The 15,430-nt window shown below is 37.5% G+C and overlaps 1 protein-coding gene across 1 annotated transcript in view; it reads left to right on the top strand.

The window, feature by feature from the left end:
* The window catches only part of BRE (brain and reproductive organ-expressed (TNFRSF1A modulator)), a 182,981-nt gene that overhangs the window by 36,825 nt on the left and 130,726 nt on the right, over positions 1–15,430 (top strand). Inside the window, exon 5 of the mRNA XM_009283732.2 lies at positions 14,616–14,810. Within this exon, the coding sequence (XP_009282007.1) occupies positions 14,616–14,810 (195 nt within the window). The remainder of the gene's footprint in view (positions 1–14,615; positions 14,811–15,430) is intronic.

Below are 15,430 nucleotides of genomic sequence, written 5' to 3'. Positions count from 1 at the left end.
TCTTATTTTGAACTTACTTATATTCACATTTTTTGTATTCACTTTTTAGTCATGTCTTGACTTTATATGTCAAGATGTGTTTTGATTATTTACAATCCAGTGCTATTTACTGTTTAATTTTCTAAAACAAACGTGAATTCTGAACACTGTTTATTCCTGTCCTTCTATATTGATCCTACCCATTTGTATATATGGGGGATGTATGTATGTGTGCATATATATACACACATATATATCATAACCTATGTATAAGGTTAGGTTCTTTATATGCGTATGGTCACTGAGGCCTTGCTGAGGTTTGTCTGGTATGGATAGGCAGGGGTGACAAAGTCCCATTTTATACCACCAGAAGAGTAATTTAATTCAGGAGCGTTCCCAGCAGAAGGACCTTTTGGCTGGTATTGTTGGCATTTATGGTATACATTTTTGATGATGTTTTCAAACAATAGAGCTACGCCAGTACAATGTTCCTCTTTAGGCCAGACCTGAAAGAATCTAATTTTGAATGTATTTTGGTCTGGTTTTGGTGTCTGAGCTCCACTCAGTTCCCCCAGGGAATCCTCATTTGTTTCCTTGACCCAGCTAGCAAGGTGTGTCATAAACCAGGCACGGGTTTTCTGCCTTTTATTTTTGCTGTGCTTGTACTGGGTTTAAAATGAGAAATCCCCAAAAGGGGATTCTGGCTGGGAATCCTCTCCTGGGGTAGCCTAGCCAGCTTGACTGCAGCCCATGTGAGGCCAGCATTCAAGAGGTCCTTCTGAGAAGTCATACAGTGTCAAGAGCGAGTGTTAGGATTGTCTCTGTAGCTGTGTGGTAAAGATGGAGGCTATACAAACAGTTCAGCAGAAAAAAATCAAGAGAGATGACAAAAACCAAGTTTTTCCTATCATCTTTCCATCTCCTCTTCCTTCAAGGCCTTTCTGCATTGGGAAATTATTCCTTTTTCTCCTTGTTGTAGTTTTCTGAATTTCTCTTCTAGCCTTTCCCTTCTATTTGTCCTCTTTGTCCAGAATTGTTAATAATTATGGGGCTGAGATGGAGTTAGCTACCTTGTATTACTTTGTCATTTTCTATTTATGTAAAATCATTGTATCTATTTACCTCACTTTCTTTTTCCAAAATTTCAGCATTTCTTAGCACAGTTTACAAAACTTGGCTTTCTATCTGAAAAGTGTAAGCAGAAGAGAATATGCTGAAGTCAGAAGTTCCGCTTTAGTTAATCACAACGTTTTGGCTGGGCTTTTTGCCTAGCGAATCCAGAAATTGAAAAAATGTCTACAGTTTGATACTATTTATTTAATTTTGAGGGAAGAAAATATCTGATAAGCCAGGTAGTTTTGCCTTTCTTGCCTAAATCTTGCTAGTGTAGAATGCAAAGCTAATTCCATTAGTTCTGTGAAGGGCTTGGTGGGAAAACATTTCCTTTCATTTTTTTGGCACAAGCTTCTCTGATAATGCAATCTCTCCCTAGAATATGGAAAATCTAAACTATTAGCTCGTAAAATATAGTTTTACAGTCCAGGAAATGCTAGTTTTAGGAGAACATTAGGAATGTGCATGGATCATTCGACTGAAGGGTGGCAAAGTGGGAGGAAATGTTTTTCTGCCATACTAACTAATGCACATGTGATGAGAAACTTAATCATTGTGCACTAGCAGAATAGGGGAAAAACATTTAATGGCTTTCCATTTGTATTGTTGTATTAAAAAAAAAAAAGATAATTTGTCACGTGAGTTTGACCATCTTTTTCATGGTCATACAGTTAGATGGGCCAGAAGGTTGGACCAGAATTACAGGATGCCTAAATCTTAATGTAAAGGCTGAAAAAGATGTTTAGGCTTATGTTTCTTTCAAGCTATGTCTGTTTAGCTTATACCTGAGCACAGAGCACTGGCCTCCTGAGTTTCTGGATCTTCTCTTGAATCCATGTTGAATTAATCTTGATTTCTTAATGAATTCACTCACTTCTTAGGTGGACAACAGTTGCTACTGAGCTTGAGAGAGACTGCTGTCTCTCCACTAGAACCAAACTGCATGTCTGAATGAGTATTCTTTCTTTTGCTCCTCTAGCGTAAAATCGAGTAGCATATCCTGAAGTTCTGGTAAGTGGAGACGAAGCACTTGTATAGCTAGGTATTAGTCTTAGCTGAGAGCTGCAGTATGAGCACTAGCAAAATCATCACTGGTCTCTTAATTACCAGAGTTCTTGCATGGCAGGAGGGATCGCGGGCTCACCTTTGCAGCCTCACTCTTCTCTGACCCTGTGGTCCCTGGAGACTGGAAAGGCTAGAGGTGGGACAAGCTTGCATCCAATCCTGGGTGTGAGAAGTAGCTGAGCAGGCTGTCAGTGAGCTGGTACACAAACCAAAGCTTGGGCTGTGCCTAAACCTGTACTCTATATATAGTCAGAGCTCTGGTAGGTAGCTTTGCCAATATACTTTCTTTTTATGCTGTTTAGCAAGGGACCCATGCATGACTGAAATCTGAATGCATTTCGAACTTAGTTGTTTTGTTTCTTAACCCCTTTTATTTAATTTTATGCTTTATTTAGTTTACCGGTCCAGTTAGATACTCTCCATTTCCATCTTCCTGGTGTTCCTTCTAATTCCCCAGGATGTTGCCTGAGTTTATCTGCAAACTCCTTAACTTTAATAGTGCCAGGCAATTGATCTCATTATGGCATTTACCCCAAATGTTTCAAGATTTCCTCTGGAAGTCCATTTCAACATCTGATGGCTCTTCAGTCCACTTATTCTGTAGGCTGTGAGAATATACCATCAGAGATACAGTCAGTCTGTATTAGTACCCTGTACTAATATATCTTGCCTTAATGATAAGTGAAGTCAACCAACATGAACAAGAGAAAAATCTTAAGTTGTGAACTGTGTGGTTTAGATAACAAACTGGGTGGGAAGTGGGGAAGGCCTTCGAATGTTCTTTAAGGAATAGTTGGAGTCACTGAATGTGCAATTATTCTTGTAAGCAATGACTCTGTTGGATCTGTGACTTGCTCTCTCCCAACATCAGTTGGCCATGTTGCTGGATATTTTCACAGTCCATGAAGACAAAACAAAAACTCTTCCTTTGCCTCATCTTTTCTATCAGGTTTCAGAGACTTTGACCACTTTCGGAGACTTTTCACCACTGCTCATTTAAGGAGCTATGCCTGGCAACTCTTCCACTACCTGTTTCAAAGACATCTAAATCTAGTGCTGTCCCCTCTATGACGAGGGTGTATTACTGTTATGCCTTTTCTGTAGGAACTCTTAAGGGGATTTCTAGACTTTGTGAGAAAGATAGTTTGAGAAAGCACTTGGAGGAAACAGTGGAACTTGCTCAAATTTTCCCAGTATATTACACTGCTATTAACACTGTGGATGCCTCTCTGTCAGCAGTGCTTTTTTGTGGCCAGTCAGGTTGATCTAGCAGTGCCCTAGACGCCTTCACTGTCTCTTCCTGGTATATTGCTACGCATCAATTTTTCCTCCAAGAAGTACAACTTTCTGTTATCACTAATGGTTGCCTGAGGAAGCAACAAGATTGAGTAAATGAAAGACTCTTCAGGTGGATGGTGTCATATTGGAGGGAAAATACATACTGTGGCATAACTTCAGACCACCAATTACCAGACGCTGATGGCTAAATATGTTCATGTATTTATATGGATATATAATATATCTGCTTTGCAGGAAATAAAGACCTTGCCTAGTGGTAAGGGTGGTATAATGAATTCCAGCATCTCATTGACTTTCAAGTCAATTAGCTTAAACCAAAAATATAAAGTTGGGATATCCCAAGCTGGACATATGAAAGCAGAATGTCTTTTATTTGGAAGTCTGGGAGTGAAATAATAATGTTGGTATTGATAATTCTTTATTATGAACCAGCAAACTCATAATGTAGTTATGACTATTTTTTGCTTCAGTTAATTAAAATATAATCATACTTTACTTGAGCAATGTTTTATTAAAATTTGAAAAAAATTGTTATTAGAGAAACTGGCAGAAAATTAAAGGATTCTGGCCCTGATGTGTAATGGTACTGGCACAATACACTCTGTTTCCTCACAAGAACCCTAGAACAGTAAGAAATGGCTTGGCTCGAAGGCAACAGCTTGTTAGCTTTCTAGAAACACATTTACAAGGTTTTTCTTTTCTCTTTCTCTCTCTTTTTTTTTTTTTTTTTTTTAAAAGAGAGAGAAAAGATCAAATCTAACACAGTGTTCCGGAATTGAGAATACATTTAAATTCAATGTGGTGTGCCCATTAAATTCAAGTTGTTGAGCCATGATAATTCATTTTTCTGTAGAGAAAGTCGGTCATTGCTTATGAATATGCAAGAACGACAGACTTTTAAATTAACTGATTACAGAAGGTCAGTTAGAAATAATCATTCTGTCCGATAATGCAGTTTCAGATTTGATTAAATTCTAGGCTGTGAATTCCGTTGTAATTTATAGTTGTACTTTTCTCCAGTGGGATTGATTCATTTCAGTTTGGGACCCTGCAGGTTCTTTCCTTCACAAGATATTGTTGGGGTAAAGAAATGTCTTTGCACCCAGGGTAATTTTCAAAGGATCTATTAATTTTCCTAAATGGAGGAGGGCTCAAGCTATATTTTTTTTAATTTTACTGACTTAACTTTCAGCTGTATTTGTTTCAAAACCTATCTTTGTTTTACTCATTCTTTACATGCTTTTATGTCTGTTTCCTTGCTGTCTTCCATCTCAGATCATCAAGCATATACCTGTCTTGCCAGAGACGTAGCTTTTACTTGCATAAAGCAACCAAATTAGTGTTCTTTTCTTATACTGCTTTTTTGAGAAGAGATAACTAGTTTGCATTAATTTGTCCAGTATAGTAGAGAAATAATTTTGATATCCAATGTCTTATGATTTACACAACAGTATTTTGTAAATGTTTTCTTTAGGGACCATATTTTCAAGGCCCTATAAGCTCTCTTGTAGTACAGATGTGAAAATAAAGATGCAAATACTGCTTGGCCAGTGAGATCCACCATGTGATATATTGATTTTAATTCATGGGATTCTGAAAGGGGAAAAAATGGTTAGAAGAAAACAGTTCTGCATGTGCCACCCAAGAATAAATGCTCAAGGAATGTTAGTGGATGCTGTCCAAAATATTAGCTGTGAAGGTTCTGCCTCTCTGCTGTAGCTAAAATTACTTGTTTCAACAGGAAAGGAAAAACCCCAAGAACTGATAAGAGTGAAAGACTTGCTATTTAAAAAGGGACTCCTGAGGTAAAGCATTAACATTGAGCTAGTGGACTGTTCTCTGGTCTGCTGAGGGTCTGAGGAGTTGGGGCCTGTTCATGCTACCATCAGTGCATGATGAGTAAGTCTTTAGCTAAAAGATGTGTGTGCGTATGTCTTGTTTTGAAATTAAATTTGTATTCATGCTTTGTTCCTTTTACTTGCCATGTCTGGTTAAATATGTATGCCTCTGGTAACAGACTCCCAAGGAGAAAAAAATGCTGTGTACTCATATGGATTAACTAACGATTAGTGCATTGCATTCCCTATCCCAGGATTTATATGTGCTGAGGGAATTAAGAAATTCCTTCTCAGAACAGGTAAAGGTACCATCTGCTTTGAGAGAGGAGTGCTGGGAGGTCTGGAAAGGAATAAAACTTGCTCTAATCCCTTAGCAAAGTAGGACAAGAAATACTTATGCATGCCAAGTCTTTAGGAGATTAATTAGATAGTATTGTACTCTCTCTCTTTTGATAGTAGGCAGTTGCAGCTTTTAAGGGTCTGATTATCTTGTAAGAGAGCTCTGTGGGAGAAACAGGCAGACTTTTTGAGGAAGAGTGCACAACTTAAAAATGCTCTACTGGGCTCAGCTTCACGGTTTCTGCATCTCCAGAGCACCCTTAATGTACAAAGATCAGCTGTCTCTTAACTGCTCCTACAGCAGGGCATAGGAGTAATTTGTAGTAACCTTTGGAAGTCGAGTTTGCTCCTTTTTCAGATGAATGGTACTTGAGAGGCAGTGGTGCATTTATTCTAGGCGAATGCAGAAGAGTGTTCTCCGTGTGTCAGATTTGCTGGGGTTTATTTTAGAGTCGCCTTGGGTATGGGATTGTTAATCAAGAATCACACTGTGTGGCTAGTGGAAGAAAAGAGGGAAAATAATTTTATAGAAACTGTAAGGTGCTTTTCTGAAAGCAGAATTCATTTCTTAGTATGTTGTTTTCCTGCTCTGTATTTTCATGCTAATTCAAGGCCTTCAGGTATTTGAGATTTCAGCTAAGCATTTATAAGTTGTTGTAATTTCTGCATCGAGTTTTCACAACCTCTCACTAAGAATAAAAAAATAAAATAAATACTGACTGTCCCAAGCTTTGCTTTATGCAAACTTTTTATCTGTTATACACAATAGCTAGTGGAGCACACAAGGTCTGTAAGTTCTTCGGTTGTATTTGCCATGACAAAAGTGCTCCTGAGTTGAACTGTTTTTATGAAATGTGAAGTTTTGATGTTTGCTTGTGCCCAAAAATGATCATTTCGAGCAGATCACTCCAGAAAGTTGTTCCAGTGGTGCTTTGGGGGAGGGGGATATGAAGAACCTGTGAAAATAAGATGACAAGTAGATGGCACGTAGGTTTACAGTGATTGATTTGAAACTGCAGCCTGTAGGATGTTTAAGTGCTGGCTGCTAAGAAACTGAAGCCTTTGAAGTTGTTATAACGCTCCAGCCCTGCAAATACTGTGAAAAATATCTGTTGATAGAAAGATGTGAGCATATGGCAGATAATTATCCTGTGCCTTTTTCTGTGAGCAATTTCCCTGTGGTGGCCCATGAAGACTATAGCAAAGCAGGGACTGAAATCAGATATCCCAGTTTCTAGACAAATGTTGTAACCACTGGACCCGTATCTCCAATATCTTATTTATATGGAGCATAAGTGCTGATATCATAGTGTGATCTTTCTCATTTCAGATAAAAACTTACATTCGTACAGATTTTAAGCCACTGTAGGATGCAAGTTTTGTGCATGTGGTGTGCAGAGATATAAACAAAATGCAAATCTGTACTTATATTATTCTTTATGATAATTCTGGATGAAAGATGCTATAGAAATACGTTACTGCTGTTATGGGCTTGGGAGGTTTTGTTTACTGACATTTTCTCGTGAAAGTTAATTTCTTGCTTAGAAATATAAAAGTACACTAACTTAAAATAAGATCTTGCTGTTGTTTCCTGTAGTATAGCCAGGAAAAACAGTTACAATCTGTCTTCTTTAAAAATCACATTCCTGGAAGATATTCTGGCAACCTGGATATTTAAACACATTTCAAAGAAAAACAACTTCAGATCAATTAGACATTGTTATCATATTTTCTTTCTGATAGTGTAGAATTATAGTTTGCTGCAGACATTGCCTGGAGTTATGAAATAAGCAATAACCTGTGAAGGAGGCTATGAATTAGCTGCTTATGGAACACGAGGTGCATTATGTTCTGAAAAAAGGGGGAATAGGTAATCACGGACACTGAGTAATTTGCATAGGTTCTTGATAAGCTTTTTGGAAGGATAAAAGAAAGACTGCAAAGCACAAAGTGTTCCAGAACAAAACTTAAATGTGGTTTCTTTGCCAAAAGTTGAATAGTATGGCTACTTTGGAAAGCTAAATTCTGCATGTCTTTGCTAGTAGGGCTGAGAAGCTACTTTGTGGGGTTTTTTTGCTTGCCTCACCTCTAAGATGATCTCATTAAAACTGAACTGTCTGGCTGCAAATTTTCTTTGTCTTTTTTTTAAATCCAATTGGTGTCATTGCTATTCATTTAAATGAGTTACTGTTGAAATGGCTTAAATTGCGCTCTCTGTGGGTGGCCTTACAATGTCTTTACTCTGCCTCTTTATACACACTTTAAATGAATTCATTTTCTCAACACTTTGGTCATGTCTGATGGTCCAAAAACCTTTCCCTATCAAACTGCGCTCTTACTGTGCAGCCGATTCCTGTCAGGAGGCAGGATCAAGAGCCAGGGAATTCGAAGATTGACTTTGCACCCCAACAAAATCTGTGGGGTTATACTTCTTAGTGAAAATTAGGCTCTTTGAGCTTGTTTAAATTAATATCTGACAGATCTTCAGAACAGATCTCCCGAATCACTTCGGATTTCTCCAATGTAGACACAGTTTAATGGATACCTGTGGTCTACTAGTCTCTGTATAATAACTGAATATTATTTTATTATTTATATTGCCACACAGCGTCAGGTGGAGGGCAAAGTTAGTGGATGTACATGCTATTGCTTAATTACTCTAAGGTCTAGATAACTATTTTCTCAAAGACCTTTTCCTGAAACTTAGTCTAATAATGAAAAAAGTTAGCAATTGCCAGGGAAGCTTCTGCCACAAAAGAATATTCAACTTCGTTGTGTTGAATTGCTTACTCACAGATAGGTAAATAGTTATTGGCAATCTTGTGTATGACAGTAGCTACAACTGTGTGGGCACCGATGCTTCTGGAGTCTGGTCTTTATCATATGGAAGTTCTTGTTCCATTACTTTTCCTGTAGACCGTTTCGAATTCATTCCTGTAGACCATTTCAAATTAATTCCCTAATTGGAAAAATGGGGATTAGCCAGTCGTCACAGATGACATTACCAGGCTTTTGTGTCCACAAGAAAATACGCAGTCATCTTCTGATGCTACTAAACCTGCCACTAAAATAAACTGCTTAAGATGAGGTAACAATTTACCGTTTCAGAAAATGAAAGTTACACAAGTTGCAGTATGGCCAAGCCAAAAGCCAATTAAAAGGTTGAAATTAAGATCTGAAATGTGGAGTTGCTCCTAGTTTTAGTGGAGATTATGGAGAGACATGCGAGCAGTGTCTAGACAGGAGAGAATTGTTAAATTGAGCCTCCATCCGTGTGCTCAGAAATGACAGGTAAGTTCTTCCATGATACGCTGAAAAAATGGTAACATTAAAAATGGTCGTAACCAATCCGAGATGTGCATGTAAGCCTTCATATGAGATGAACGTGAATGCAGAACTAGTTGCAGATGCACAGTTTGAGTTGATTCATACTTGTATATTGTTGTACAGTGGGCCACTTCAGTCTAGCTGTTGTACAGTGGGCCACTTTCAGTCTAGCTGGCTATCTTTTGAGTAACTTAGAGAGTTTGCACTGCAGAGTTCACTTAAAGATATCTGTTGGCAAACGAGACAAGGAATTGAATCCAAGTCTGGATTTCTTTATTTTAAATGAATTACTGATTGTTCTGTAAAATTTTATTAACTCTCTGGAAAATCTGCAGAAATCTCATTTCAAATTAGAAAAGATTTATTGAGTGAAATATGTAACTTAGTCTGTCAGTACCCCAGTCAGTGCGCTCATTTCTTTTATATAAATTTCATACTAATTGCAATTTTATAGCAATTTCAGATTTAAAAAAACTCTTTTCAGCATGCATGTGATTTTGGTAAAATGATGTGAATGTATAAATTTTGTCAGGTCTGTGTGAGCAGAGCAGAAGGAGACTTTGATAGAAGCCACAGAAAGCAACCAGTCTTTTGCTATATATGTATTTGCTGGTTATTTCTTTAACTGGGTTTTTCATACCTGCCAGGCTTCAACAGTCTGGCTGTAGGAAATGAGATTATATGTGTTTTCCTATTTCCAGGGTTTTTCTGAAGCCGTAACAACTAAATCTCATAATTTTGAAGTTGCGTTCAGAGCATAATTCTTACGCAAGATCTGAGTTTTGTGGCAAAACTTGGAGCCATGGAACACAGAAACGCTGGAAGCTCACTCTGTTCTTCTAATGTTTTAAATATTTAAAAATACTATTTCTTAAAAAGCTGTATTGGCTAGGGTTGGAATACAGCCTTCAGGCAATCAGAAAATGAAGCGCACAGGTTGCTACTCCTTCTTTTTTGCTCCAAAACCTTTAGTTAAAGATTTTGCTTAATCAAACAACTTCCAAAGTCTAATAGTGTATACAATACTGCATTGCTAAATAAAATTTTATTTAGAAGATCCTTTATTTCTAAAGGAGGAGGTCAATTTACTGTTGCAGGGACACTACTCTCATTGGCTAAAGTGACAAATCCTTGCATGTTCTCAGAAGAATCATTATAATGCTGAAATTGTAGCAGTTAAGACATTCTACAAGGAATCAACTCGATAAACATCAAATTCTGCTTTAGTTAGGTTTCAACGATGTATGTTACAGGTAGTTGCTTACTTTGTCTTTGATTTCAAAAATAGAGGGAAGATTGAAGAAGGTACCGTTTGAAACAGAGAACAATGTAGCACTTATTTTGACGTACTGTTGAAATTGGATCACAAAATGGTTTAACAGTATTTTCAGATGAATGAACCTAGTGCTTAGGGCAAATAAGCACCACTTAAAGATATGTAAAAAAAAAAAATTCATCCATAGATATGTCATTGTATTCAGAAGTGTTTGTGTTAAAATTTATCAATTTAGACCTTCTGAAAAGAACAGCACTTCTGCAAAGTTAACAAAATGGCTAGAAATGTGATGGCCAATTGCCAAATAACAAGCACTACAATAATATAATTCTAAAGTTAAAAATTAATGTTTATTTAAATCAGAACTTGTGTTACAGAAAATTTATGTAACTATTGTATATTTACTCTTTAATCAGTGAGAATCCGTTGTAATTGATGTATGTATTGGGTGGGTAGTTGAATTTTTCTCCAGGTGATTTGTTTTTACAGCCAGTTCATACTTTGTTTGAATCTTTAGTTACTGAATGAAAGGTATTTAGTAAGGGTCCTACAGTTAAATAATTCATTTTGATTCCTGTAGCTTTGTTCTTGTGTTCTTGAATTCTTTGAAGAGAGCAATACTCGAGCTCCATGCTGGACAAACGACAATGGATTTCCTCTTGCTCTTTTTTTGCTCTGTAGTGTAACGTTATTTAAAAAACAAAAGGTTTGGTTGCATTTAAGTCAGTTATTAAAATATTGTTGGTCATTTCCTTTGACAGAACATTTCTATTGTGTTATACCAATGTCATTAGGAGGAAAGGTTATTCCCACTAGTCTGGCTGATATCAATACATACTGGCATATTACATCCTCTGGCTTTCTGGAAATGCTTTATTTGAGCAGCAGCTTGGGAACAGGAAATTTAAGGTTATACACAGTCTGGTTTCAGACTGCATGATAGAACATGTGTTTCCTAGAAGACGCTGTCTACCTGACAAATTTTCTCTAGTATTTTGTAGAATTGGAAAAGCTTAAATGGGTTCAAGTTGGGAATAAATTTTTACCAGCTGTAGATGGCAGACAAGGTAGAACAAGGATTTCAGTCACTCTGTAGTATGTATTTGAGGAACTTACGTGAACCGCATTAGTATCTCACCTGTTCACAAATTAGTCTGGAATGTAGTTTAGCTTTTAAGATATGGCAGTGATGATAATCCCATTTTATAGGTGTTCTTACTGTCTAGGAGGAAAAAAAGCAGAGTACTTTTACTTCAAGCCATGGTCAAATGTGAAGTCTGTGATACTGTGGTAGCTTCTAAAGGCAGAGGTTCAAGGATAGCATCTTAGCCATGCTGAGCAGCCCTTTCTACCGGAATTATAGTCAGCAGGAGAATAGGAGTACAGTTTAATCCTGTAACTGTTCATTGAACTGTTCAATGAACTATAAAACAAAGCAAATCATAATCAGCAGTTATGTCCTGTTATGTTTCTTAAGCTGAGCCTGTCAGTCTTGGGTGAATCTGTAAATTACGTAAACATCAGGTCTTTTTCAAATCTGTACTCTAGAGGTAAATCTGTACTCCAGAGGTAAGTGTTCCCTTAAGTGCTCCATCCACACTCTAAGATTATAAGTTTTTCTTTTTTTATCAAAGCAAGAACAACGTCTTATGTTTCTGAAGAATGAGAGCACCACCTTCCAAAACTCTGTTTCCCCCAATCGTTTTTGTGTGACAGGAATGTGTTTTTCATCCTAATCACAGGAATGAGTGACGCGTAGACAGTTAATGCAGCAGTGCCAGCCATAGTCATTCAAAAATCATGAATCGTTGCTGAAAGTCATGACAGTGGCCTAAAAACCATGTTTGAGATAGAAAAAGGATTGTATGTCTAAATTGTATTTCTTTTATTTTTGTCTCTCTTCTTCTGTATGTAGGTAGTGCATACACAGATTTCTTTGCCTCTCTGGTAGCTATTAACTTAAATAAGAAGGGGTGGAGGAGATGGGTAGAATGTAGTTGAAATATTTTTAAAATTTATCCCCTCCAGCACTGAGGACTTTGGAAAAAACAACATGTGGTAAGACTTGAGATAAAATTGCCTTAGTAAACATGCTTGTTTTGGAGGGAAAAAAAAATCAATAAAGATTTTCAAGGAAGCAATACATATTTCATGTTGCTTTCACTGACAAATTAGACTTGTATGTTTTAAGCGATGGTGCTGAAAGTGAGAAATTCATTTTGATAACATCTTAACATGTATGACTTCAAGAGGGAAACAAATATAAAGTTGTGGAAAGAGAAATGCTTTAAGTATTAAGCCGTCATACACATATAAAGTCTGTATAAAACCATTCTGAAGGCATATATCATGAACTACAATCATCAGAGAGAATAAAAATTATAAGTCTTTTTAATGGAAATAGCCACACAGCTAGAGATTAGGCTACAAGCAGCTTTCTTTGTAGAGCTGAATGTATGGTGCCTGGCGAATAACGGATTAAGCTTTCTATCTACCTTTCCAGAGTATCAGAAGATAAAATTTGTACACAACTATTAGTTTGTTTTCGGGTCAGAACTATGGAGTCTCATCTTGATAAGATCCTCTGTTTCAGATTGAGCTTTTTGTAAACCGCTTCATAGAATCAAAAAATAGCTGAGGTTGGAAAGAGCCTTTAGAGATCATCTAATCCAGCCCCCTGCCTGGGCAGGATCAGATAGAGCAGGCTGTCCAGGACCTTGTCCAGTCGGGTTTTGAGTATCTCCAAGGGCAGAGACTTGACAACCTCTCTGTGCAATCTGTTCACTTGCATTTATTCGTTTTGGTGTTACACAAAATACAAATAGCTTGTATATTTTAGGGGACATGTTTTTTATCCGGCTTCATTCATTTACTTAACCTAGGTTAAGAAACATCATTTTTTATGTGTTTGAATACAAGGCAGTCTTAAAATAGCTACTTCAAAGTACAGGAATATTTTCTGTCCTTTCATTGTAGAAAATGCTGCATACCAAAGCAGGTTTTCCACTGAAGAGGTAAAAAAGGGCTAATGCTTTTTTTGTCCTTGCCGAAGAATGTAAATTATACATACAGTTTGTTTATGAAATGTCTGCAACTTCCAGGACAAAAGTAACCATGCCATCTGTTTGAGTTCAGGTACTGATAAGTAATTTTATTTGAAGCTACTATATTATATCTTCACTTAGTTGTAAAATGCAGACATATTTGCCAGTTCTAAGGATCTTAATGTTAACTGTACAATCCATGCAATTTAAAATCCTGTTGCAGCTAGTTTGTTGTCATATGTCTATGTGATGTACAGAAATAGAGATTAATTTTGCTTATACTCAAAGCTGACCAAAAGCCGCGTGACTATGTTAACATGCCCTGAGCTTGTATCAAGAAGACCTGTTGAGGACCTAAGTACAAAGCATATGAGGACCTAAGTACTTTTGCATCAGAACTGTCTCGTGTCTTATCAGCATGGAGTACAGGGTGAGTCCTCATCTGCCCCTAACATAGGTCCATTCTAGGACAACCAGATGTAGGCATGCAACATTGGTCATGTTAGGTATGGTTTGTAACACAGAAAAGCTTTCTGAATAAAACTTACTGTGCATGGAAGAGTGGTCTAAGCCAATGTTAGAGTAGTTAAACTGAGAGATAACATTGCTACTGTGCTACTGACACAGTTACCTTCATTGTATTAACATTTTTATTTCTGTTAATTGTTTCTTGATATACAGTCAACTTGTAATAAAAGCTTCTGCCAGGCACATTGAAGAGACTTGTGTATGGATGGCATTTGTGTTAAGGGGATGAGTCAAGGTAACTCTAGTGAAGAGACAGTCAAGGTGAAGTAAAGCACAAGGTTGAGGCAACGGAAGAGAATCCGTTTGCTCCATCACTGTCAATACTATATCCACTATTTGAATAATGGAGCAGAGTAGTTTCCCTAGTTGGTGTTAATTTGGCGTATTCGCTTGGCTGACTGCTGTTTGAGTCAGATACTCTGCAGGGTTCTACTTACCTGATCCTTGTATGTTTTGTTTCAGTTTTAACTTTCTGAATTCAAACTTTTCAAGTTCTCAGATGCAACAGTATAATTTTAGGGAAGAATAGAATGATATTTTGGGCCTATCTATGCCTGGTAGTAGCCCTGTTATCAGTTTTCTGGTAGGTCCCTATATGGACTCTTATTTGACATTAAGGCTTGCTTTTGCTGTTTGACCTGGTTTTCTTCCAAAGCATGATACAACCTTTGCGTTTAATATTATGGTTTAGCTTTGTCACAAAGATTCCACATGCATATGTGCCTCTGGTATCAGTAGGGAAGGGAGAGTGCTTGTCTTTCTATCGCTGTAAACAATTTTGGTCTCTGTTCTTTTCTAATTCAACAGAATTTAGCTTCTTGGAATCCTTCAAACCCTGAATGCCTCCTGCTTGTTGTGAAAGAGCTTGTGCAGCAGTATCACCAATTTCAGTGCAGCCGATTACGTGAGAGCTCTCGTCTCATGTTTGAATATCAGACTTTACTTGAAGAGCCCCAGTATGGAGAAAACATGGAAATCTATGCTGGCAAAAAAAACAACTGGGTAAGCTGTTAAGAATATTTCTGCTAAAATGCTTTTAGTGATCCTTTCATTTTAATAAATACAGCTCTTGCCTTGGAAGACTTGAGTTGTTTCTGTGGATCTCCATGTTTTATGTTTCCAATGGAGAAAACTTCAGCTCACTTTCTATACTCCCTGTTTTGTACATTGCTGTCATTCCACTGGAATGACAGCACAAGGTGCTGTCAACCACCTTGGTTGAACCAGATTTCCAGGTGAGTAACTGTTTTTCAACCTGATGTTAGTTCATCTGATTTTTAGATGAAAACTTTGAAAACTGTTGAAAAGCCTGTGCGGTATTTACAGGGCACAGTACAAAATCTAACCCAATGCACGCAGCATGGGTGGCAAACAGGAGGAGCTGGAAGCCATTGTGCAGTGTGATAGATATGACTTAGTCGCCATCACAGAAACATGGTGGGGTGACTCTCACGATTGGAGTGCTGCAATGGATGGCTATAAACTCTTCAGAAGGGACAGGCGAGGAAGGAGAGGCAGTGGGGTGGCCCTGTATGTTAGGGAGTGTTTCGATTGTCTAGAGCTCAATGATTGTGATGATGATACGGTCGAGTGTTTATGGGTAAGGATGAGGGGGAAGGCCA

Source organism: Aptenodytes forsteri, unplaced genomic scaffold (assembly GCF_000699145.1).
Source record: "Aptenodytes forsteri isolate BGI_AS27 unplaced genomic scaffold, ASM69914v1 Scaffold309, whole genome shotgun sequence".
Lineage (NCBI taxonomy): Eukaryota > Metazoa > Chordata > Aves > Sphenisciformes > Spheniscidae > Aptenodytes > Aptenodytes forsteri.
This window is presented reverse-complemented; position numbering and strand designations above follow the sequence as displayed.